Source organism: Mytilus californianus, unplaced genomic scaffold, assembly GCF_021869535.1.
Source record: "Mytilus californianus isolate M0D057914Y unplaced genomic scaffold, xbMytCali1.0.p SCAF_14, whole genome shotgun sequence".
Taxonomy (NCBI): domain Eukaryota; kingdom Metazoa; phylum Mollusca; class Bivalvia; order Mytilida; family Mytilidae; genus Mytilus; species Mytilus californianus.
The window spans coordinates 3,718,805-3,746,245 of record NW_026262626.1 but is presented as its reverse complement, the minus strand read 5'-3'; the positions used below and the strand labels follow the sequence as shown (position 1 = coordinate 3,746,245).

Genomic DNA, 27,441 nt, shown 5'->3' with positions numbered 1-27,441 from the left:
AACGCTTTTTGAAAAAAGCACCTTGATATCTTCCTCCATCTTAAAAAGATTAGAAACGGGGTCGTCAGATCATTAAAGACGCCATTCACCTTCTTTTAATAAACAGCTGCACCAAGACCACATGATACGCCCTTATTGTGCATATTGCAATTGTTGCAAGAATATAGTGGGATCTTTCGAAGACATTTAATCATATGTTCACCAATTCCACTTAATCAATAAAATCAAACTCAAGTTAGCATGCTTAGGGTACAATATGGGGAAAATGTACTAAAATCTGACAATTCAAAAATCATAACTCGAGTACGACAAACTGGAAAATTCAAAAAATTAAAATGGACATTACTTTCATCAATCTTCACAATAAGGTAAAATTTGGAGGTAATCAATCCAGGGATACTAGAGCTAGTGCACGATTTGTGAAAAATAGCTTTAAATGTAACAGTTAAAGTTTGGTAGCTTTGGAACGACACATCGGGAAATTAAAAAAATCACGAGGGAGCTTTCTTTCGTCAATCCTCACAATAATGTGAACTTTGGATGACATCAATTAGGATACTGGAGTTAGTGCGCAATTTGTTTAAAACTGCCTTAAATCTAAGAGACATAGTTCTCTAACTCTGGAATGACAAAAACAAAATATGTGTAAAGGGGAACTTTATTCTGTCAATTCTAATGTTACGTTAAAGTTATATTAGAATAAGATAAAATCGACTTTGAGTATTCGTACAAAGTGTTGACGGACCGACGAATGGACGGACGGACGGACGGATGGGCGGACGGACATTGGTTTACCATATAACGTTCCGTCTTTGACGGGCGTATGAAAATTGTTGAATCGGGAAAAAATCTGATAAACACATTTTTTTATTGTTATTTAAATAAATGTATAAATATTGTGATATTCGAATATCATACTTTGAATCTAATTTTAAAATGAATAAAAGGGTAAATAATACGCTTATTTCAAGAATAAGAAAAAAAACCAAGTACTAACAAAGCAGTTTGTGTCCTTATCGGCCTACAAAGCAGCCAACAATGTAGTGGTGGTATGACCTAAATTCTACAAGGAAGTTAAGAATGAAATAATAAATTCTCCTATATTTAGGTCCGTGCACTTCAAAAAGAGTCATTAAGTAAACAATAATATCATTACCACATCTCAGCTAAGGACTTATCTGGACATTTGAAGGTCCCTTACTACGTATTGGTTACTTAAATTACACAAAAAAACCTGAACATTCTACAACTAGTCTTTTAGTGCTTTTACTAGTTGCTTCACTACTATTAAAAACTTTATCATTAACTTTTGTAATAAAGCATATGAAAACAATGAAGTAATTATAACATTGAATGTTAAAACATCGTTGGATGGTTTACATAAATTACGTGCGTTTGGTTGTTCTTTTGATTTGACTGACAAGTTTGACTTTTCAACTCTTTACAGTACCCTTCCATACAATCTTTTCCTATAACAATAGTTTTCCTATTAATTTTATGGTCGCTTCGGAAATTTGATTGCAAATTTATTTGCTGCAACTCATATGTAGCCTCCTTCTCTAATGAGAAATGAGAAAGGTTAACATGCTATATATACTTACTGCAGGTGTGATGAGAAGATTACAGCTGTGAATCTTCTCCTTTACAACAATTATGTATGTTTCGACAATAAAGTTAGATATTCCTATGAGCAAAAATTGCATCCATTTAATAGCAGACTTGTTCCTGTGCTGTTTTGAATCTTAGGGCCAAAGTTAATAAAGACTCGTCTAAATTCCATCTTACTAATAAATTCAACAACACTTACATAATGATATTTTTTTTCGTTAAATAATCTCGAATTCTCTAAATCATGTTAATATACTGCAGAAATTACCCAAAGGAAATTACTTCAAAAGAATAAAAAAAACAGCAATAACTGTTCTTTCCTTAATTTAGAAATTACGACTGTTCGTTCCCTATTGTCAATTTTCCTTTTTTGAACGGTGATTATCCTTCTGCACAATCTTACGATGATAATATATCCTAACTCTTTCTATATGTCCGTTTTGGTAGTGACTTTTTGGATTTCAATGAACGTGATCTATGTAATACTAGTACTATTTAGTCAAATATTACCACAAATTACTTGAAACCTTTACTAAATTCTTTCATTGATACAAATTGATGGTTTGAAAGTTCGACTGTACCTTTAGAAAACTTATTACAAACGGTTAGCGCATCATACTTTTAACGATGATGTTGTTTATCTAGCCCATAAATTTAGAAACGGACCGGGTAAACCTATCGATTTTTTAAATAAACTTCATCTAAAAGCTTTCCTATTCAACACTGTAATTAGATCATTTAATATTGTTTTAATTATCGCACAGGCGTTTGTGGAGTGGATCCCCCCTTTTTTTTATTTGTGTGGTTATATTTCATTTGAAAATATTTTTTCATATTTCAACTTATATTAACTTTGTTTTACTAATTCAATGTGTTCATAGTCTTTTCAATGCGATTAAACAATATTAGTAAAAAAAAAATTCCCCTCTTTCCTTTTCTTCCACAAATTTTAATTTTCGTACATATGCTCACCTTCGGGACGTTTTCTGTCTCAAAATCTAGTTATTTTCAACAAACTTGGACTTGAATGGTATGAAAAAAGACTAACCTTTTCGCCAATGTACTTGTTTTGTAACTACGATCTCTCAGATATCCAGACTATTTAGATTTTTATCACTTGTTCGGCTCATTTTGGCCCAAGAGACAACTTTCGAGTTCGATGCATTTCCGTCAAAAACTTTGGTTTTAGTGAACACCATTCGTCCGTTTAGGGGCATATATCTTCACTTCCGTTCCAATGTTGAGCGAGTGGTTTGAAAACTATGATGCTATATTGCACGTATTGTTTGGCAAATTGAATTCTCATAATTGACCATCAGCACTGCTGTCATTAGGGAATTGTGATTAAGCACCTACAGAACAAACATTGTTTCTAGTTTAATATCCTGCACAATGACGATCACTAAGACGCTTGATGAACGTTAACAGTGCAGGGATACAGGCGATCCCCTCTATCTGGTAAATGACGTCATAAAGGCACGCATAATTGACGAGTTTTTTCCGGTGAAGGACAAACTCGAAAGTGGTCTAGTCCATTGTCACTAACGGAAGTCGATTTTTCGCAAATGTTTGAATTTTCGCGCCGTTTCTACTTGAATTCCGAATGCAATTACACTTAGGATAACATACGAAGGATTCCGAAAATTTTCCCGGACTTACTGTAAAAATAAATTCGTAGGAAAAAAAAAAGGTAAGCAATGGACGAAGATCAAAAACAAGCCTTTGATACAGCTGTGGAGGGACACAATCCATTACGGCGGACTTGGGGCTATCACATTACATAAATTTGCCGGAATATCTGGTGGCAGACATTCCAACAGAGAAATTACAGAACTGATTTCTTCTGATGAACGGTATGATGATACTAAAAAAAAAAGATAATCAAAACTGACGTTCTTATCATTGACGAGGTGTCAATGATCAGTAGCAAAGTGCTCTGTCAAGTAGAATTTTTATTTAGACATTTTAGGAAAACACAGAACTTATTTGGGAGCATGCAGGTGATTTTGGTTGGTGATTTTTACCAGCTTCCCCCTATATCAAATGAATTGTATGGTGACTTTGGACACTATTGTTTTGAGGCAAAGTTTTTCAACAGTACATTTTGTCACAAGTTGGTGCTAAATGAGGTACATAGACAGAAGGAGAGAGAACTTATTCTTGCTGTGAATAGTTTAGAAAAGGGAATTATAAATGATGATGTAGTTGCGTTTTTACAATCTCTTTCTCGGTCACTTCCTCAAAACATTTCTGAAGAAGCTTTTCCATTTATTTGCCAGAAATTTAGATTCAGATGTTTTTATCCAAGCTACGACAACTTCCTGGGGAAATGACAACATTTGCATGTAAAGAAGAAGGTGATCATCATTTTTTAAATAGAATTTTAGCATCAAAGCATCTAGGATTGAATCCATTGTGTAATGTAATGCTGATATTAAATTTATCCGACACTCTAGTGAATGGTTTAATAGGCACTTTAAGTAATATTAAATCTGACTCAGTTGATGTAGATTTTGCTGTAGATGGTAAAACTGTTACTATTAATGTTGTAAAGCATACTTTTTCAACATATGATCATGTGAAAAAGAAAATATTGGCAAAAAGGGAACAGCTTCAATTGAAGCTAAGTTATGGGATAACAATTCACAAGTCCCAAGGAATGAGTTTGAATTCGGTTATTGTTCATTGCGAGCTTATAAGCTTCCCAGGACAGTTAGGGGTAGCTATAGAGAGAGCTACAAATGTAAGTGGACTTCACGTGATTGGTTTTAAGAAACACCACTGCAAGCCACAACCTAGCAAAGTAAGCAGATTCAATGATATTTTAAACACTGCATTTTTGGTAGACTCATGTCGTCATGTTCAATTTGATTTTGGTGTTGTTGACAATAGTGATACATGTAAGAGTGACAGTCACAGTGACAAAAATGACAGTGAGTGTGACACAAATGAAATTATGGGGGGTTTGATAATAAACTACAAAGACTCCTTATTTTCTAATAATGATGAAGATCTAGTACAATTGATAGATGACATGTTGTATTACAGTCATGACAGTGTTCCAAAAAACATTAAAGATGAAATTGTTAGTAGTTCATTGAAAGAATTTGCTGATACACCAGTGGAAAATGGCATGGACATATTATTTAAGAATAATATTATACCTTTTAATGAGTGGTTTACGAAACAACATACATGTATAAAAGACATGGCTAGTTTTGTTTTTAAAGGATCAGAAAACATAACAAATAAACAAATAAATGCACTCTACACTCAGTTCAACAGGTACTAAAGAGGTGAATAGTTCATCAGTTCTGTTTCCAATCTACTTTCACAGTACTATGGAATGAGGCAAAATTTAACAACAGAGAGGAAGTTCCTAACAAGTGTAATGTTCAACATCCAAAAAAAGCATCTCCATGATTTGTCAACCCAGGTGACTTGTAAAGAAACGCATCAGTTAGGGACACTGCCAGAGGAAATTTTACCTGCTGGCAGAGGTAAAATCAGATATGTAGGAAGATATGTGATTGCCAAACTAAAGTACAATGCTTCCAAATCATCTATCCAATGAAAATAAGGTACAAGAAATTAAGATCTTGAAAACTGAAATAAAACTTCTTGAAAGTGAGTGTATATCAGAGGCAGAAATTTCCTCAATAACCACTGATTCAGAAAGTCTTGATGAAACAAAGCGAAAACAAAGTTTGGTGAATATTACAGATCCCGTGTACAATTTCTTTGTCTTATTGGACAAAAAATGAAAACTATGAGAACTTGGTACTGTACAAAGACAACCTGTTTCATGCTCTTGGTGAATATATATTAAATAACACTGACATACTGGAATCCTGGGTGAATTTATTTACAAATGTTGACACAGACTTTGAATTAAATGTAAATTACTTCAGCAGTACATGGGACATTGTAAATGATATTAGCAAAGACATTGTGTATAATTTTGATTCAATTCTCATATTAATGCCAAAGGTGTGTGACTTGTTCATGAAAGTCTGCATAAGCAAATTTAGAAAGGACTATCTGTCATATTTGAAGAAAGAAAAAGGTGTTGCACTGAGAAAGTTATGCAAAAGTCATTAAAATCAGTTAAAAAATGGATATGAAATTTATAATTGATGATAATTCCTCAGATACGTCTGCCAGTCATTTCAGACTAAAGTCAGAACTAGTAACACAAGAAAGCATATTCAAAGACAGTACTTTTACAAAAGCACAACTACAACCCTTAGGAAAGGCATATGGTGTAACTCTTTTATCAAAACTGAAGAAAGAAGATATGACAAAAGAACTAGCTAGTGCAGAAAATCAAGCACAATGCGTGCAATTTCCAAATGAACTGATAATATCCTCTACATCAGTAGGGTCGTCATCAGAACCTATTCCATCAACCTCTAGCCTCACATATGAATCGTCAGAGAGTAATGTAGAAGACATAACTAACAAACGTTCAAGAAAACCTACCAACAGTGGAAAAGGAATACCTCTTCACTCAAATCCTCAATCATCAGTTTTGACATCAGATTCTCTTAACCCATCAATAAGTGTGTCTGAAGTGACAGAATCAAGTGCACTTAGGGAAAAAGGTGGAAAAGGAAAAAGTACCGGTAACAAAGGTAAGGGTGCTGGCAAGAAAAAAAGACAATTCACCAAAAGCAAGAAATCATTTAAAGATATTGATGATTGTTGCAGTATTTGTAGTAGACAATATATTAAAGGAAGGGGTGAGGACTGGATTTTGTGTGACACATGCGAGTCACGGTTTGACAGGCATTGTGCAGGATTGGAACTTGATGAGCTGTGGAATCGTTACACTACAGCAGATTGATTGCCCTCTTTGCAAGAAAGGCAAGTACATGTAAATATATAGAAACATTTAATAAAATTATACATCATTATATTATTTACATCTTCAAATTTATATGTTCAATTTGTTAAAACAATCATCACACACACAGACCTGTGGCTACATGCACAAATTATTGTTAATGATGCAGCAACCCAGGCATGAGAGAATAGTATTGAATTTTCTGATGCAATGGTGTATATAACTATAATTGGGTAGGGGAGTGTAAGGGACCCCCTTATCTGGAATTAAAAAAAAAATACTGGGATTTTTGGGCAAAATTTGGTCCCCGCTCCTTTTTGGAAAGTCTGGAACGGCCTCTGAACTACAACTATATCTGTATGCAGTTTACTTAATAACTTCATTATATGTAACTATAAAAAAAAAATTCTAATTAAAAACAAAAAAAATCTAAATCCATGATATTATTATAAACACAAACAAATGTGGCATGATTGCCAATGAGACAACTCTCCATCCAAGGCCTAAAGTAGTAAATATAAGCAATTAGTTTTTGAGTTTGTTTAATGTTGCATTTATATATCTACATATCAAATAATCTTTTGATTAAAAGAAATAATAATCAAAAGATCTGTCCTTAAATCCATATCAGATATGGTATATATTATGTACATTAAATTACAACTTTTTATGTCTAAACCATTATGCAAGACACATAGTAATTTATAAAATATGTCGGGTAAATAGCAATTATTTCATATTTCATCAATATAAATTTCATATTGTACCATGTGCCATGTGCTTTCAACAAACAATGTTGTCTATTAATATATCAATTTTGTATTTCTAATGAACAACTGTTTTACATGAGACTTGAATCCTATGATATTTGTATTGCCATGTTTCAGAAAAAAAAATTGAGATGTCAAGGGCTACAACAATAATACCACTTGTTTAACACAAGAATAATATCATACAACAGCCGTAAGCTTAAAGATATGAAAAGACAAACAACGTCCACAAGAACACCTCATTAAAATGGTGGAGTATTGTCTCATTGGCAATCATACCACATCTTCTTATGCTTATATAAAATAGTCAACAAAAAACATAAAAATATTTGCACTCCAAACAGAAAAGCAGTTCATGATCATCATATCAAGTTTTCTCTACTACAGTGTAGTTTTTTCATATCTCATGATATTTCATGTTTGTCCATTGTATGCATGAAATATTTGCCACTGAACATAACGTAAAACAACATATAATTGAATGCATGCACACTAAAGGGTTTGTCTCTCGCCAATTATCTAGTTTCATATTTTATAGTGTTATTGAGACCATGCTGTCAATATTATGAAATCTTCTCTATTGTTCATCTCATATGTGCTTGGGGTACAGTTAAATTAACAAGAGTGGACACAGACCAGCGTGGATAGTATTTAGCATTCTGAGAGTATTGCATAGAGAACTGTGAGTCAGCTCACTAAAGGATACCCCTACAACCCATATTTAATAAACTAAATTAATTCAATTATCTCCCTTGAAATATTTCAGACCAGAATTATTTTCCTTCATGCATATTCCCAGGTTGTGTACTGCAACTGTGTAAAGTTTCATCAGTATCGGTCAATTCGTTATATTAAAGGAGTCGTTGCGCTTACAAGACATATGGACAGACGGACGGACGGACGGACAGGGTGATTCCTATATACCCCCCCCCCCCCCCCCAAAAAAAATCTTTGTTTGTGGGGCTATAATTATATTGATACTACATATACCTGTACCACAGAAAATAATAAAAGGGCTTTACAAAGATTCCTGTGATCCTTATGGGTGTCTACTGTACTTCTTTTAATTTAAAAAAAAAGATACAACCTGATTTACATAATGCATTTATTATTTATTGTAGGAATGTAATATTTGAGATGATGTTTAACAGGAAGACGCTGTCTATAGCTTTATTTACAATTGTGTGTTTCAAATTAATGTCGTTGTTTTTTGGACTGATTCAAAGGATTCTTAGTGTGGTAGCTGAAAGGATCAGCACTATAACCTCCAGTATTGGATTTTCTTGATATGGTAATTTCACCAAGAATCACTGAATTCATGGTGTTGCAGTACCCTAAATATGTTGGATTGGTGCAAGCACCATTATGAATTGACCGTTCTTGACAGAAAATGTTTTAAATAGGATCTCTGTTGATTCGACTTAGGATATATGATAGAAGAGCCACTATATCTGGTAAGTTTGTTAATACAAAAATGCGTAAACCCAATTATCAGTGATGATATATCCTGCCTTGTTTGATGCGATATAAGACATTTCTCTTTATTAGATAACTTATTATCCTTGATCACAGATGTTTCCCACTCTTTAAAGAAATGCAACCCATCATCATTAACTTTCAGTCTGTCATCAGATATGTCAGTTAAAGGTCGACAGTCTCTGAAGTTTTTTTATTAGTTGACTTGTATTTTTCAAAAGTTCTACTGAGCTATCTAATTTATTACCATTTGTCCCCAAACTTTTCTGATACTGGATCAATAAATTAAGCATATTTGAATCTAGAACTTCCTCTGCTAGTTTGTTTCGCATGTTTGCTTCACTTGTCAAAAACATGTGGTCTTTTTTAAGCTTCCAGTGTACAGGGAATAGGTTACTTGATATGTCCCAAAATAAGGCTTTTCTCCAGTTATCCCAATGAATTCTTTTATCCTTCCAAAGCATATTTCTTTTATCATAATTGTTTAATACACTTTTGTAGATATTGTTCCGTATTTTTTTCATTGCGTGTGAGAAGTCCATAATTACAGATATTTCAGGATCAAAAACATTAGAAATTGTAAAAGTTTCTGTTTCAGCCTTACCAAATAATGTGTTCATGAAGTCTCTATTAGACTGTGCACCATCCATACTTAAAAATGTTACTTTAAAACCAAACAAAGAAAGCATATTAACTGCTTTCCAAAAAGTAAGGTAAAGTTCATATGCTGGTGCTCCTGTAGTTGCAAAATGAGCAAAAGGAAAACGAAAACCAGTTACCCCTGTAATGCACGTGTCGCTAAATTGTCATTGTCTTTATGAGTCCTCAGTGTTTGCATATATTTGGACTCCTCAGTAACATCAGTAAAACCTATTATTCTCATACCACCACCTTTCTTAGAAAACTGTAAGTCACTTTCAAAACTCATTTTATCCAGTAGAATACCCCCTTCATATCCCTGAAGGGGTATATTTATATTTTTTTTCTCATTCAACATCCAGGATAACATTTCTTTATTAACCCCTGATACTTGATTAACTGAATTTTTAAAATATTGTAGGAGTCTGGAAGAAGGCAAAACAACTAATCCACTAGCTCTCAAGTCTGCATAACCTCTAGGACTTCGACACCAGAGCGACAAGCATATTCTTAGAATATCCTTGTTCCACCTTCTTCCTTTAGGATGTGACTCAGCTGCTTTCTGTTGTGAAACCAGGAACACTTTTAGACGCTTTTGACATTCAGATATGACTTTATTTAAAATTTCAACAAAATCGGAATGATCTTCTGGTGTTAATATAATATAATGTTCATTATCCTTTTCCTTAACATTTTTTTCAATTTTATGGGGGATCTTTAGAAGATTACATTTGTAGCATTTTGTATTTTTACATGTAAATGGGAGACCAATAGCACATAGCTTAGAACGCAATTTTCTAATATCAGAATTTCCATCATTTCTTTTGCTTTTGACCAAATTTCAACAAGTATTTTATTATTATGTTTTCCTAAAATGTTCTCATTTATTCAATTACAGTACTGGAACTAGTGAACAATAGTTATAACACTATTTATACCTTGCTCACTGAGCTCATATACTGGTGCAATCCCCAATTTTATTACATTTATCTTCTGTCCAAAGATTGTGACAGACCATGTTTTATCAACATGAAAACTTATTTCAGCTATTATTCTGTTTCCATTAATTAGATCTCCTGTAAAGTGACCAACTTTGATACATGACTCAGTTCTTTCAATTGGGAAAACTCCTTTGGCAGTGTTTTCAATGTCTTGAAAGGCGCATATGTTAGTTTTTTATGCAATCTTTCCATTTTACCCCTTGATACAATGTTGTTATCTTTTTCCAATCAAGTTTTGATCGCCCAGCCTTAAATTTAACATTTGGAAATAACCTTCTTAAAACATTTCTGACACTTTTTTTGTCAATGTCTTTTGAATCATTTTTCAATTTAGATGAGAGCTCTTCAAATTGTATTTGACCAGAAGTATCAACAGCTATGTTATCAACAAACCTGCATAAAGATACATTAAACATAACAATGATGCTGGTATATACTACAGGTACTTGTAAGGTGGACACACACCCTCTTTTGTTGGACAAAATTGGTTCACTCCAATAAACAACACTTGGCTCATCCAAGATAATAAACAAACAGCAGCACACAACAACACACGATACAACCAGATAACCTGACATGGTAGAAATTTACACAATATGTACTAGGGTTAACTTTATGCATACATTTCCATTTTGCCCTGTCAAGAAAAAAAGGCTTAAATAAAAAAAAAACCACAACAACTACCATAGTATGTAACTATTCTTTAATCGAATATTTATTCAATTTTTTTCAAAGTACAAGAAGTAACTAAAGTTTGCAATAAACCATATGTCAGTGACTAGTTTTTCCTATAAAAGTACTCTTCTTTATTCAGCATTGGAAGCAATGGTGGACAGAAAAAAAACCTGAAAATCCATCAGTGAACATAGCTATGTCAAGACAATCTTTGATAGTGCTCTTTCTTGTGTAAATAAAAAGGTGTTTGAAGATGTATTATATCTGACTGAAAATAACTTGTTAAAATTTCAAAGAGTTATATAAACCCTTTTTTAAACGGTTGTAATATGACGGATAAGAAAGATGTTGAATAAATTCTTAACACATTACATGTGCATTCAAACAAAATACAAAATTATCATTGATGTTCTACATCTTCACTTCTAATTGGATTGCTTCAGCCTTCAACATGCAGTGGAAATTCACCTCACAATGATATTGCTCAAGCTACATTTTGTAAGAATGCATCAAGTGACAAGTTTTCTGAAGCTTATATTTACCAGCTTATGGTTCAAATCTGGCTGAATGAGGAAAAAAATAGATCTTTAAACACTAAAGGCATTTCAGGAGGATTTCTGACATTTAGATGCATTTTCTTGTTGTTGTATGGGAAACTGTCTTATTTATATATCCCATTTAGGGATTTTGATAAAAATAATTACAAATATAGTTATCCATGCTAAACGTTGGATAAAATTTGGTGTTTCAAGTACTGTACCAATTCAATTGAATGTTGAAATAAGTTTGTATCTTAATTTCACTAAGGCCAAACAAAAAAGTATGTGTGTTTATAGTTTCATGTTCATGAAAATTAATAGGTAGGTAGGATTTTCCTTTATTTTTTGCTGATTTTTTTTTACATTGTCTCAATGGGAGGAAATTTGTTTTTCTAAAAGTGCTGGTCCAAAAATGGCAAAAAAAGTTGAGGGTCAACATTTTCTTTCATAAAAAAATAGGGTAAACAGGGAAACTCTAAACACATACATACTTTATTTGGCCCAATATGAAATAATTCAACACACAAATGGATGTTACAACTGAAATTTATAAAAAATATTTGACAGAACAACAAAAAACTGGCTCCTCAGAGAAACAAATAAAAAGTATAAAGAGACAATATCGACGTAGTCCAAAAAGAGATAACAAAAAATTCTACTTGCATAAATATGTGGACAGATTAAACCAGTTGATATTGAAAAAAGAAGATATAGTATGATTGTCAATGAGACAATTTACTTGCCATCAGAGACCAAATGATACCTTGATATTGTTGAAATTATAGGTCAGACACCTTCAACAATAAGCAAGATTTATCAATTTATACGAGAGTGACAAAGTCAAAAGTTGATTTTATTTCATTTTCAATCAGAGACCAAATGACAATGATGTTTTCTTACAGGTCACTAACAGCCTTCAATAATGAGCAAAATCCACACTACATAACAATCTTTATTTACAAGTTTTAAATAGAAGTTGACTATATTATATTTATTTATTTATTTTTGGTGTTTTAACTCCACTTTTAAGCACCGCTTTTGGGCTATTTCGTGGCGGCCAGATATTATTGGTGGAGGAAGCCGGAGTGCCCGGAGAAAACCACCGACCTTCGAAAGGAAAACTGACAATCCTAGTCAATTAAGATTGGAGTCGAGTGCACCCGCACGAGCGGGGTTCGAACTCACAACCTCAGTGTTGACTGGCTAGTGATTACAGTAGTAACTACTTAGACCACTCGGCCACCGAGGACCCTTTGACTATATTAAATTTTCCTTCTAAAACTAATTTTCTTCACGAAATTTAGAAATGAAACTTAGTATTGAAGTAAATCCCACTAAAGATGAATGTCTTGTGCCTTATGCACTTACATTGTTTTGTAAACAGTTGCTTGTCTGCAAGTAAGGTTTCTTTATTTCTTTATGGCTCTGTCGTTGTCAGTATTTTGATTGTCCTTTTTCTAGAGACTCGTGTCTTGTTTAAAATAAAAGTAGGAAGAGGTGGTATGATTGCCAATGAGACAACTTTCCATCAAGACCAAATGTCGTTGATGTAAGCAATTATAGGACAGGACGGCCTTCAAGGAGGCGAACTGGCTCACACCGCAAGGTAAGCTATAAAGGGCGCCAAAATTATCAGTGTAAAAGATTTCAGACGAGATAAATCAACGGCAAAATTTATGAGACGGTGGACAGGGGGCGGTAACCCGGGAGTAACTAATAGTAGGGGGCGGGAACCGAGAGTAAGGGGGTCGGCAAGCGGGAACCAGTAGTAAAGGGGAGCCTGATGTTTTTCCTCAAGTTGGAATATAGGGGAAGGAAGTGGAAATTGCTACATTGTTATTAATGGTATTAATATTTTTTTATAGCTTGCTGATATAAATCCAAACGTCGTCCAGTCAGTATTTTACAATTTTACAATGGGTACCCCATATTTCACGATAGGTCTATCCCGAACAGCGAGAGGTGAAATTGATGTAATTTCACTTCTTTCAATCTAGCTAAAAATTTGTCATGGCCTATCACTATTAAAGTCATACCTTCTTCACACAGACGTCCTAAAAAGCCAGAAACGCATGAACAGTGGAATGTGCCATTCAACACTTCACATGAACCCCCGTTCAAACAATTTAGTCCAGTACAAGGTGTCGCTGAAATGTCAAATGTTTGTCATAATTATAAAAAAAATAAATTAAATATTTTTAGTATTCCATAAAATTTGAAAAAAACATAGAATAAATGATTACATGGATATCATGACTAACTATATATATTTAATGGTGAAAGTTTGGGTTAACTGTCTTAAAGGTAATGGTAAACATATAAAAATAAATGTCAAATATATATTTATTTTGTATGTGTACGTGTACTAGTTACAAGGATTTGTTTAGTTTAGGGTGTCGATGAAATTTGTGAATCTTTAATATATAACTAAAAATGCATTATAATCTTTATTATAATATGTTGATATGATATCATGTCGTTATTTATCGGAGATCTTACCATTGATAGGCCATATTTTCGAGAAATATGTATCCCGAGTAGAGCGCTAAGACGCAAGAGATTACATTCATGAAAATTTGGTGGCAACCCTTTTCGAAAATAGAAGATAAACTATTGGATGTTAAATATTATTTCAAGCCAAAAAGGAAAAAAAATAAACCAACAGATTACCAGAATTTGTTTTTCGTCGGTCGAATTTTAGACGATATTTGTGTAGAAAAAGTATTGTAACATTGTCCTTTTGATGTCGGTCATATTTAAGAGTATATTTTATAATAGAGCGATCTGTAAAACGCAAACAAGATGGCACACTGGTGAAGCTCTTACAATATTTGGCTTCAGAATGGTTTCTATGCTAAAATGTTGTCATTATTTCTTAAGTTTTTTTATATTGAATACATGGTCGAAAATAAACTACTCATTCTTTTTAACTACGGGTCAAAACGTTGTTTAATATGAGCGAAAATAAGGGATTTTTCCGATGTTCAATCAGTTTTTTTGTTTGTTTGTTTTCTTTTTTCTTTTTTTGAAGATATCTTTACATTATATTTAACTTTAATGCTGTTAAAGGCTTACCTTCACAAAATAGGCCTGAAAAGCCAGAAACGCACGAACAGTGAAATGTGCCATTCAACACTTCACATGAACCTCCGTTCAAACAGTTAATTCCAGAACAAGGTGTCGCTGAAATTTCGAATGTTTGTCACAATTTCGAAACAAATAAGTGATATTAATCATTTTTAGTATTTTATAAAATTTTAAGAAAAAAAATAGAACGAATAATTTCATTAATACTATTTACTAACTATATATATTTAACATATTTAAGTTAAAAGTTTAGTTTAACCGTCTTGAAGGTAATATTACAGATTTAAAATAAATGTCTAATATATAACATTCTGTATGTGTATGTGTACTATGTACAAGGATTTGTTTAGTTGAAGGCGTCGATGAAAATATGTAAAGCTCTTATATATAAATAAAAATACATTATTATCCTTATTATAATATGCTCATATTATATAATGTCGTTATCTATCGGAGATCCTACCATTGGTAGGCCATATTTTCGAGTAGAGCGCACCGACGCATGAGATAACATTCATGAAAATTTAGTGACACCCTTTCGAAAATAGAAGATCAATAATTGGATATCATATATTATTTAAAGAAAATTATACCAACAGATTACTATGTTTCATTGGACAATTTTAGACGATATTTGTGCAGAAAACGTATTGTAATATTGCCATTTGATGTCGGCCATGTTAAAGAGTATATCTTTTCATGGAACGATCTATAAAACGCAAACAAGACGGCACACCATTAAAGCTCTTAAAATATTTTGCTTAAGAATATTATCTATGCTAATATGTTGTCAATGTTTCGTAAAGTTTGTTATGTTGATTACATTATCGAACATATACAACTCATTCTATTTAACTACGCGTCAAAACGTCGTTAAATTTCAGCGAAAATAAGGGATTTGTTGGTAGTTTTTGGGTTGATTTTTTTTTTTTTTTTTGGGAGGGGGGGGGGGGTTTCAATTCTTTTAAAATACCTATTCATTGTTTTAACTTTAGTGCTATTAACGGCTTACCTTCACAAAGGCGTCCTGAAAAGCCAGAATTGCATGAACAGTGAAACATGTCATTCATCACTTTACATGAACCTCCGTTCAAACATTGAAGTCCAGTACAAGGTGTCACTGAAATTTGAACCGTTTGCGTATGAAAAATAACCTAATTACAGCTTTAACATTAAACATTTTAAGTATTCCATAAAATATAAAGCACAAACACTTAATTGCAGTGTTATCATAACCCTACACTTCAAAATAGGAAGGGTATGGATTATATTCATAATTGTTTTCATGAAGGTAAGATGTAAAACTTATGTAGAATATATACACTTTCTTGATGTACGAACATACATAGAATCAAGCGGTTACTTTTGATAATATATAATTGTTTAGCTATAAATCTCAAGAAAATAAAAATGCATCACAAGACTATCAACCTGTACAAGGTTTTAAATCAAGACGGCAGTGTTTAAGTTAATAAAAAAATATGTATGTCTAACTTTGATGACATGTATATTATGTATACGTATGTGATATAAGCACCGCCGATCAAGCAGCTAGAATTATTAACTCCAATGGAATTCGTATATTTTGACTCCGCCAATTACTTTCTTGCATGAACTGATTCTTAGGTTTTATTATGTGAAATATTACAGTAATACTCATTGATAACTCCTAATACAAAGTATAGTTTCTACTTATTGTCTGCAAAATGGCTACGTTAAACATATACTTACGCTTTATTTCCTTTTCCGAAAATTTATTTTTTGTTGTTATGAATGTGATTACATTTGATACAACTATTGTGATCAGAAAGCAACTAATGAAAAATAGTAACCGCCATGGAACTTGTATCGTTTGACTCCGACAATTGTCTTTTTGAATGGACTGATCGTCGGGTATATTATGTGCAATAGTAAAGACAGTTTTAGGAGGACTTTCTTTTGAAACCTGTGAAAGTTGATCATAATTGGACTGATCCACTGTGTCAAAACATGTTTCGTACACTACATCAGCATCTGCTTTTTCGTCATCGAAGATATTGTTAACATAAACGTTCGGTTCTGCTTTAGACATCCCAGGCCAGGTTTTGTTTTCTGAAAAGTTGTAATTCTGTTGTTAAAAAGGAGACAGCATATTTCGAATAAATCTACTCTTTTATAAACTACAACAACAATGATAACGTTATAACAGATAAAACGTTCTTTAATATATTTGAATGAAAATAATTAAAACGTCAAAGAGTAGTAAGAGTGTTCTGCTAATTATATAGTAAGAAAGGAGATAACCCCTTCTCAAGTCAATGCTTAACATCATTATCAAAGGTAAGAAAGCATGTCAATAATATGCAAATTGATAACAAGATAGATTAATGTCTAAAAGTCTAAATGCTGCTATAAAAAACCTTCCCGTTAAAACCAGATATCAAACTATAATATTGAGTCAAGTGTTATCTATCCGCATCTATCCGGATACTGTTAACCAATATAATTTTGCAGATAAGATTTATAATTCTGTTGTTGTGTTCATATCACTAATTTAATATGTTGTGACAAGTTTATGGTATAAGAAGATAGTGTTTAACGTTTGTCTAGCATTGAAACATAAAGGCAAAACAAAACAAAAAAAATAAAAGTTTAAATGAGCTTTTATAAAGTAAACTTCGCTTTAAACAAAATGTAGAAAAACTGAAAGAAGACAACTTTTCTTGTACTGATTCCAGCAATAAATAGTTTGTTGTTCTTTTCTTTGAAATCAGGAGATTATCAGCTATTTCCGATTTCAAAAACCCATCTACTGATAGATTACGTATAGCAAAGGTCAAAATCCAGAAAATTTAGATCATGACCGTGACATTGACCTTATTTTCATCTTAATGGACCTAGGACTGCATATCAAAAGACTTTAGGCCTCTATGACTTATGGTGTTTGAGTCAATTTAACATATCACTTACGTCAAATTTGAAAAGGGAGATAACTCCCATAAGATGTCATTGGATCACTTCAGTCAAACTTGACGGAAGCATCCTTAAGACGTAACAAATAACTTGGAACATGAATGTTGTCGAGATCATTTACATAAGAATAAAGATAATAAGAAAAAGTAGCACGGGTCGGGGAGATAACTCCTATAAGAATAACGTGTTCGGCTACGCAGGGTCATTGGTGAAACCGTAATCCCTGTACGATATCATAGGCCAAAAATCCTTTCAAGATAAGACGACAGAAAAACAAAAATATTTAGAACAATTGAGGTCTTTCCAACTCACCTGTTGATAATAAAAGGTCAAATGAACTGTTATAAGGTTACCATCGTTAAAAAAAATACGCTGTTAGAAGATAACTTGTCTTGCACAGATTCATAAATATTTGGTTTGTCGTTCTTTTTTACTTTGATTTCCAGTAGATGATCAGATACATCTGATCTAAAACGTTAATTTCAGTGTTAATTGATAGAATACTTTTCACTGATCTCAAAAATATATGGTTTCTATGTATTTTCCGTTGAAATGAGGGAGATAATTTGATAGTTCCGGTTTACATAATGTCACGTCTGGTTCATATGATTGGTTACTTCAAACTGATTTAAAGAATACAAGGTTTCTACGTTCTTTTTCATTAAATAAGTGCAAATATGGTTACTTCCAGTTTGATTATTTTGAAGGTCATATGTCTACCAACCTAATACAAAAGACCTAATGGTTTTATCATGAACGAGTATGAATTTAAAGCAAAAGTCAAAACATAGACCGTCAAATTGACAATTGACCTTGAATTCAATTTCAAGGTTATATGTCATGGATCTCAAATCAAATAACCCCAGGTCATTAACATGAATGGTTGAGAAGATATACTGATTTCAAATATATAAGGGGAGAAAACTCCTATAAAGGGTTACCGAGACACTTCGGCTCAAATGCGTCAAAGTTGCGTCATGTCGAAAACAATTATTTGGCAATAGCCGCATATTATTAATTGTTACGGTTTCTAAGGAATAAAGATAACAAGCAAAGTTCAAAATTGAGTTCATGACCTTGACATTTGACCTATATCTCAATTTCCTCCTCATGGACCAAGGACTACATATCAAAAGTCTTCATGTCTCTATGACTTATCGTGTATGAATTAATTCAACATATCACTTATGTCAAATTTGAAAATGAAAATGACTCCCATTATATTCATTGAATCGTTTCGGTCTAAACATGCTAAATGGAGGAAGCATCCTAAAGTTGGAACAAACAATGTTGTCTATTTCTTTTACGGTTACAACGGAATAAAAGTTACAAGAAAAAGAGGAAGCGGATAGATAATTCCTATAAGAATAAATGTTCGGTTACGAAGAGTCTATGGTGAAACCGTAATTACTGTACGATATAATGGGCTAATCCTTTCAATGTGTTTTGAAACAATAAAACATATTATACGGCAAAAGGAAAAAAAATAATCAGAACACAAACAAAAGGTCTTTCCACGAAAAGTGGAAAAACCTAAATAATCAGAACAAAAAGATAAGGCCATTCAACTAAAAGTTGAACGTTCTAAAAATAGCTTTGAAGATCTTGATAAAAAGTTCGGTATTTTTGCTATTTTACGATTTACAAGATAATGCATTTTAAAATTTACATGATCAAATGTGACTACAATGTAAAAGTTAATTAGTATAACCTGATCTTTAAATACGCTTTATATTTGACTACAGTTATCTAGTAACATGAACAAAGCAGAAATATAGTATTCAATATGTAGGGCAAACTGGACGTGAATTGTTCAAAAGATCACCAGAACATCTATACCGCTTTTTTCAAAAGATCACCAGAACATCTATACCGCTTCCGCAGACCTAAGAAATTCAAAAGTTTGATTAACCAACATTTAGAAAAACACAAACAAATATTAAATTTATCAAATTCCAACCACTTCAATCCGTCTATAATCAACCAGGACAATCACATAAACAGTTTGAAGATTCCCGTAAAATTTGCGAACTCTCTTGGATTAAACGACTAAAGACAGCGTATCCCCCTAGGTCTTAATGACAATATCATTGGCCAAGGGAACATATCTAAAACTTCCTCTTTTGATATCATGACTATTGTTGATAAAAGACAACGCAATAATAGGTCTCATGGCAATTGCATTAACCGCAATCACCGAAATAAACTTCGTTCTAATTTTACACTTGATGATTTTTTATCAATATTTGAAAACAATGGTAGACATCAATTATTATGCAAACTGGGTCAAATGCCAATTAGTAAATTACATAATATTTATAACGAGTGTGATACAATATCGGTTTTTAGTAAAAGTATTTTCTAAAAATAAAATACATTAATAGAGGTATTGATTTTAATAATTGGTATAGTTCAAAACTTTATACCTCCATATTTTGATAACATTGAGCCACCTATTATTTCTTATTCGTATAAAAAAAAACAGTAGAAGATTAATTTTTAATTATACGTCAGTTACATCAGACGTCAGTATAGAAAATAATGCTCCTTCAACATAAGACTGTGAAACATCGAAGTTTAGATATGATCCCTATGGCCATGTAATTACAGGGGACCTCATCATCGTTCAAGACCGAGATATTATAAACTTTCTGAAAAAAGGCCCACCGTCGAAAATAAATTGGGAAGAGTGTCGTCAGGTTATTTAAGATGCTCTTTCATCCTATTGTAACAAATGGTGTCAACGGGAGAAATCTGACAAAACGTCACTTGATTCCTATTTAAATAAATGTCTGAATATTGTTGATATTCGCATATCACATTTCGAAAATAATTTAGAAATAAATAAAAGAGTAAGTATAATACGCCCATTTCTAGGATTAATAACAAAATTCAAGTACCATCAAAGCGTTTTGTGTTCGTACCGACCGACAAAGCAGCCAACAATGTGGTGGTGGTATGACGTAAATACTACACGGAAGTCCTAATGATTGAAATTATACATTCAACTACATTCAAGGCGTACGCTCCACAGAGGGTCATTTAGTAAATAATTATGTCACAGCTCAGCTTAAGGCCTCCTCAGAACATTTGAAGGTCCCAACTATGTATTGGTTACCTAAACTACACAAAAAATCCGTAAAATATCGGATCACCTCGGTCTCTAGTAAGTGTTCTACCACTAATCTTTCTGTGCTTTTAACTACTATCAAAGAACTTATCGTTAATTTTGTAATAAAACCGTGGAATTAACCATTTTTGGAGTGTAAAAATTCTTTGGAGGTTTTAAATAAATGACGTGCTTTTGGTGGTCCTTTTGATTCGGTTGACAGTTTTGACTTTTCCACTCTTTATACTACACTTCCACATAATCTTATTCAACAAAATATTTCCTATCTTATTAAATGGTCGTTTAATAAACCTGGTTTCAAATTTATTTGCTGCAACTCATATAAAGCCTTTTTCTCTAATGAGAAAGGTAAATATGCTAGATATACTTACTGGAGGTGTGATGAGATGATTCAAGCACTAAATTTTCTCATTGACAATATTTATGTACGTTTCGGCAATAAAGTGTATCGACAGGTTGTAGGTATTCCTATGGGCACCAATTGTGCCCCTTTAATAGCAGACTTGTTCCTTTACTGTTATGAATCACAGTTTATGGCAAAACTCAGTAAAGAACCGTCTAAATTTCATTTAATTGATAGATTCAACAACACTAACCGTTATCTTGATGATATTTTTTCATTAAATAACCGAGAATTCTCTAAATATACTGTTGAAATTTACCCAAAGGAACTTACTTTAAATAAATCAAATATTAACAACAATAACTGTCCTTTCCTAGATTTAGATATTTCAGTATTACACAAACTCTACACAAAAATTTACGACAAAAGGGATGATTTTCTTTCCCTTTTCTTAATTTTCCCTTTTTGGACGGTGATGTTCCTTTGGCACCGTCTTACGGAGCATATATATATCACAACTCGTTCGCTATGCTCGTGTCTGTAGTGACGTTTTGAATTTCAATGAGCGTAATCTATGTATTACTAGTAAATTATTGAGTCAGGGATTGCGTTACCACAAATTACTTAAAACCTTTTATACTAGATTCTTCCATAGATACAACGATTTGGTCTGCAAGTTTGGCTGTACCTGTAGAAAACTAATTTCAAACGGATTAGCAAATCCTAAATTTTACGGTGATGTTGTAAACCGAGCCCGGAAATTTAGATACGATCCGGATAAACTTATAAATTCTTTAAAAACACTTATTCTAAAAGGTAACCTATTCAATACTGTAATTAAAATTTTGAATATTGTTTTTATTGGTATAAATATTGATTTTGTTATCAGTTAATTAAAATCATACTAAATATTACACATATGTACTCTCACTCTATACGTACTACAATCTGTCGATACCTATAGTTTGGCATTGCACAAGGTCATGTTTTTCTATGACTGTTAATGACGTCTTTACACTAATTTTTTGAAGTTGGATGTGTACTGATTGATATTTTAGTCTTAGATACATGATTTTTTTTATTTGTTGTTATTGGCTTTGAACTAGCTGTCAGTAACTGCTAGTACGCTCAGATCTGTACTTAATGTCTTTTTGTTGTGGGGATGTATACGGACCCGTCCACGTCCACTCTGTGTTTTTGTTAGATGTATTTCTATTTGTATCAATCGGATGAGTTAAGCCTTTTTCAACTGATTTTTATAGTTTGTTCTTATGTTGTTCTGTTACACTACTGTCCCAGGTTAGGGGGAGTGTTGAGCTCTCAAAAACATGTTAACCCCGCCACAATCTTTATGTGTCTGTCCCAAGTTAGGAGCTTGTAGTTCAGTGGTTGTCGTTCGTTCAAGTCTGTCATATTTGTTTTTCGTAAATTATTTTGTTATAAATTAGGCCTTTGGTTATCTCAATTGAATTGTTTCATATTTTTCATGTCGGGGTCTTTGATAGCCGACCATACGGTTTGGGTTTTTTCTCATTGTTGAAGGCCGTATGGTTGCCAATAATTGCTTACATCCACTTTATTTGAACTTTGCTGGATAGTTGTTTCATTGGCAATCATACCACATCCCCTCATTTTTACATTGTACATACTAAGGTTTATATAGAAATTCGTCAAATAGCATTTGTTGTATATTCTTTATAACACCAAGCATATTAATAGGAAAATGGTATCATTCCTTCAATCTACATAAACGTTTGAAAGAATCGCAATGTTTGTATTTTGGAATATACGGTTAAGAAAATAAGACAAATTTAGGGTAGATCAATCGATTTTTTTAACAAATGCCAAAATCTAGACTATTTTCAAAAATATAATAATAAGCATTGGTCACTTAGTTTTTTTCAAGCTACAGTTTGGGCAAAATTGTCAGATTTTGTATAAATTATACTCGGAAAACGCATTTTGTGTGATAGAAAGAAAACTAAACGATAGAATAGTAAGATAGATTATGAGAAAACAATTTTTCAACATGTGTTATAATAAGATTAAAAAACATAACTGTCTTTATAAAAATGATTAATTTCCGTGTTTAGTTTCCTTAATTCAAAAAACAACTGTTGTTTTCGTCAAACAAAATACCCCAGCTTTATTTCAGTAAAGTGTAAAATGTCCATGGTACGTATTCATTTAAAAGTATAAAAAAACGCAACAAAGTCATCAAGAACATGCTAATAATTAATTATATTAGATGTATTAGTAACTGTCGTAGTATGCACAAACACGCCCTTGTTGCATTCTTGTATCGAAATGGTTTCTATTAAATTAGCCTTTAAAAAAATGCTATCATGCGAATTTAAATATGATTACAAACATAAGCCACCGAATCAGTAATAAAATGTTATGTAAAAAAGTAATGAAAAATATCATTCCATGAAAATTTTACCTTTTTGTCTCTTAAACTATACTGTGTGATTAGTCTTGACGACTATTTTGATTCAACAACATTTCTTTGATGCGTTTTATTTTCATTAGGACAATGCATATGTAGCGCACAATGAATAAATGTACTCTGTATAAATGTTATAAAAACGGATCTTTTTGGGCGGTGGTTGTACTCTATATTATTTTTAATCACGTACAAGTAAGTCAATCAGGATTTTGCATAATTTCACCATTTTAATGAATTATTCTAATTTCATGGCTGTATAACACCTGTAAACGGTATACTTTTAACCACAACAGCATTGTTTTATTTAAGTACATACATTCAACACTAAATTCGAATATCCGAGATAGTTTAAAATATTTTTGATTTGAGGACAATTTCCGAAACGAACCTAAATAATCACGTTCCAAAAAGAAACACTTTAAAATCCAACGTACAAAGCTAACAAAAACAAATAAAAATAATAACTTTGTTTGATCTTGATAAAGAAATAAAACACAATGCACATTGAAAAAGAATGACATTTAAATGCTCATGATCAAATGTGACTGCAAGGTGTAAATCAGTCTCACCAGATAACAAAATAAGCTCTGGTTTGTATATCTTTTTGTCGTACATTCTAAGGCATAGATAAATTCGCAAAATAGTATTGTATATGCTGAATAATCACAAAAATATAGTTGGGAAATTTCTGTCCTTACCTCAATATAAGTCAATATTTGATTTACGTGAACTGTGATATTTGCAACTGTTAATCTTCGGCAAACACCATTAAGACAAGCTAAAAAGTACATTTTTTTAAGATATACATCCAAAGTCTCAAACATTTTTCAGAAGTTAGGGCTACCTCTAATATAAAAATTATACATAATTATCAAAAATCATTCACTATGATTATTAGGTAGTTGTGATTATAGTAACTTGGCTTACATGGTTTAGTAAGATCACTAACTCTGTCAAAACATCTGGTCATGAACTGTTTTGAGTTTTCTTAATGTTTTTTCTCGCTTGGTGATATAATCCAAATTGATCAATGAGTTTAGAACATTGTTTAACTACTACTGCCTTTTATTTAAAGTATTTTTAATTCTCCCAATAGTACCTCAAAAATGTCAGAAATAAAGTCAAACTGGCACACTATGAAAATTCAGGTAATTCAATCAAGATTAATTTCCTGTCTAATTTTCTTTTAAATTATTAAACATTTTTTATAACTGGTGATTGCGACAAAAAAAAAACTATAAAAGCTCTATGAAAGCAAAGATAGAAATGTTTAATTAACTTGTTCTTTTGAAGATAATTTAAGATTGCAACACCGTCATTAGATACATGAGTAGTTAATTATTATTTGTTTTAGATTTAATAGTGATTATCAAAGCGTGATGGAATACAACCTTATAGAATCCGATCTTTTATTTCGAACATAGTTTCTGATATATTAAGCTTTTTTCATAGGTTTGCTTTCTGACATATTATTACAAGCATAAAACTAAAACACATAATCGGAAATGGATAATGTAAGAGAGAAAAAAAAATATTATTCCTTTAAGTTTTACCTTTTTTGTCTTGAAACCCTCCTGTATAGATAATCCTGACGATTATTTTAATTCACCAACAGTTATAAGGAAAATGAATATGCAGCGCACAATAAATGTATATACTCCTTATAGATGTTATAAAAACGAACCATGAAAAGTCAGTTAAAAAGACACCATCTATTGTGTTACATTTTATTTTTACAGTACACAAATTTACATTCATTTAAATATCCATGGGATTCCGAAAAATTTATTTTTTTGAAATTACTTAAACACTATTTATATACCTTTACAAAATTTAAATAACAAAACAATTTTTTATTGAAATGCAAATTGAATTGACAAGGAAATAATTATGAGGAGTGCAGAAACGTTAACGTTACAAGTGAAACGTTGACGGTGAGGCATACTTTAAGTAATTATCTTTTTAAAAACCGAAAGTAATGAGGTCAGAGAAAGGATAATGGAGTTCTTTTAGCAAATAGAAACTTAATGTAAAACCATGTAATATCAATATTAATTGAGGAATTTGCAAAAATACCTTTAACATGTTAATTTTGCAAAGTTTATCAGCTGAAAATGTTTTAAATGTAACGAGACATATTTTGACGACTGCTAAATGAATAGTGGGTAAATAGCATCGGGTAGTAAAGTTCTTCTCGGCGGTTCTATCAGAAAATAGCGATAGACGCAATGGTTTTGCTTTATTTGCTTTATTTGTTGTTCATTTCTTGATCAATCTTTTAAAATCCTGATTTCAGTCAAAATAAGGATCGGTAAAGACATAAGAAACTTTCATTAAAAGATGCCTACGAACGTTGTTTCCGTGTCAATTTTATACAATTTGTAAACGTAGAATTTTAACTGCGCAAACTAATTTTCGTGACTATTTGCAAACTAAAGCTATCTACCGAGTGGTAATAATTCCATGTAAAAAGGGTCGTTTTAGGTACGTCGAATGTGCCTTTTTGAGTTTACCTTCAACAAATTACGGTCATTGATAACTATTCTTACGACCAAGGATTGATAAAACACATGGAAATTAAATAGAATATTGAAATAAAAAACATAAATATGTTCCAATTGATTTATAAAGAAAGACTTTTGTGAAAAATCTTTGTTGAAATGTTATTAACATTACATGCTATTCTTGATGAAGAATGTTATAGGTTAAATCCCAACTGGTTCCTTGCTGTTCAGATAGCGTTACTGATATGCACTCCAAACTTTTAAATTGGTAATCGTGACTTAAAACATAAAAAGAATTCACGGGAACTGCTCAAAATATCGAACAGTACAACAGATCATATCAACTACCCACAACCGCCTCCTTCGAAAAAAAAACCCAGACATAAGCACAAAAGCAATGGCCATGAAAGCTTATGTATGATGTATAAATTTTAGTCAAGAACATCTGAAAAAAAGCAATATAATTATGAAATTCATTGAGATAGTCGAAAAACTATTATTTCTTAGTAATGCAAGTATAACAATCGAAACATTCTAACCAACGGATACCCTAAAAAAGATTTGCATTTGATTGGTGATTTTTTTTAACGATTGAGAGTAGCTCATCCCTTGAAGTCTTATAGTAAAGTAGTTTCTTTCAAAAATTGTTGGTCGTTAAAGAAAATGTTTTCTTTCGTAAACCCCGTATATTCATTACCATGTACATGTATCAAGGTTAAATACTGGTTTTGACACGTTTGTATTTAGAAACATGCTACTGGACATTCCTTGATTTAAAATACGGTTGATTCCAGTCGATTTTATTCCGTCAATTGTCTTAAATGAAAGGATGGACATCTTAGTTGTAATACCCATATCGCGATCATGATAAATGTCATAAATAGTACAATTAAAATATTATTATCTGTAGGTAGGCTTAAATAATGCACATAACAAATGATACCCAGATGATAGTTCAATTGTAAGGTGTCATAATGACCATGTCATTTAATATAAGGATCCAGTGTGTCCATAAAATACGTTGAGTTACAACTTTTAACTTCGTCCTTGATTTGCTTTTTTACCTTTTTAATTCGAGCGTCATTGATGAGTCTTTTCTAGACGAAACGCGCGTTTTGCGTACAAAGTTATAACCCTGGTATCTTTGATGAGATGTTGAAAAAAAAACATCTTTCAAGTTGTTTGACACAAAATTAAAAATTAAAATCTCAAAGTTAGTTGCGTATTTGTAATTATATTGTTGGGTCCGGCTCTACGTGGTTTATTTTTGGTGGTATACCCTTTACCATTTTTTTTATTATTATCTTTTAGCTTCACGCTTCACTGTTTGTACCTTATTGGTCGAAAACCCCAACTAATGTATCAAAATCAACCGTTTAATGTCATCAAAAAGATATCCAAGTTTGTATATAAAGTAATTTA

The 27,441-nt window shown here is 32.1% G+C and overlaps 1 protein-coding gene across 1 annotated transcript; it reads left to right on the top strand.

The window, feature by feature from the left end:
- Positions 1-936: 936 nt before the first annotated feature.
- Positions 937-5,709, top strand: LOC127724870 (uncharacterized). The gene is given in 7 exon segments (XM_052231875.1): positions 937-948; positions 3,340-3,474; positions 3,477-3,868; positions 3,870-3,908; positions 3,910-4,693; positions 5,045-5,151; positions 5,550-5,709. Coding segments are annotated over 7 exon segments (1,629 nt in total).
- The last annotated feature ends 21,732 nt before the right edge of the window (positions 5,710-27,441 follow it).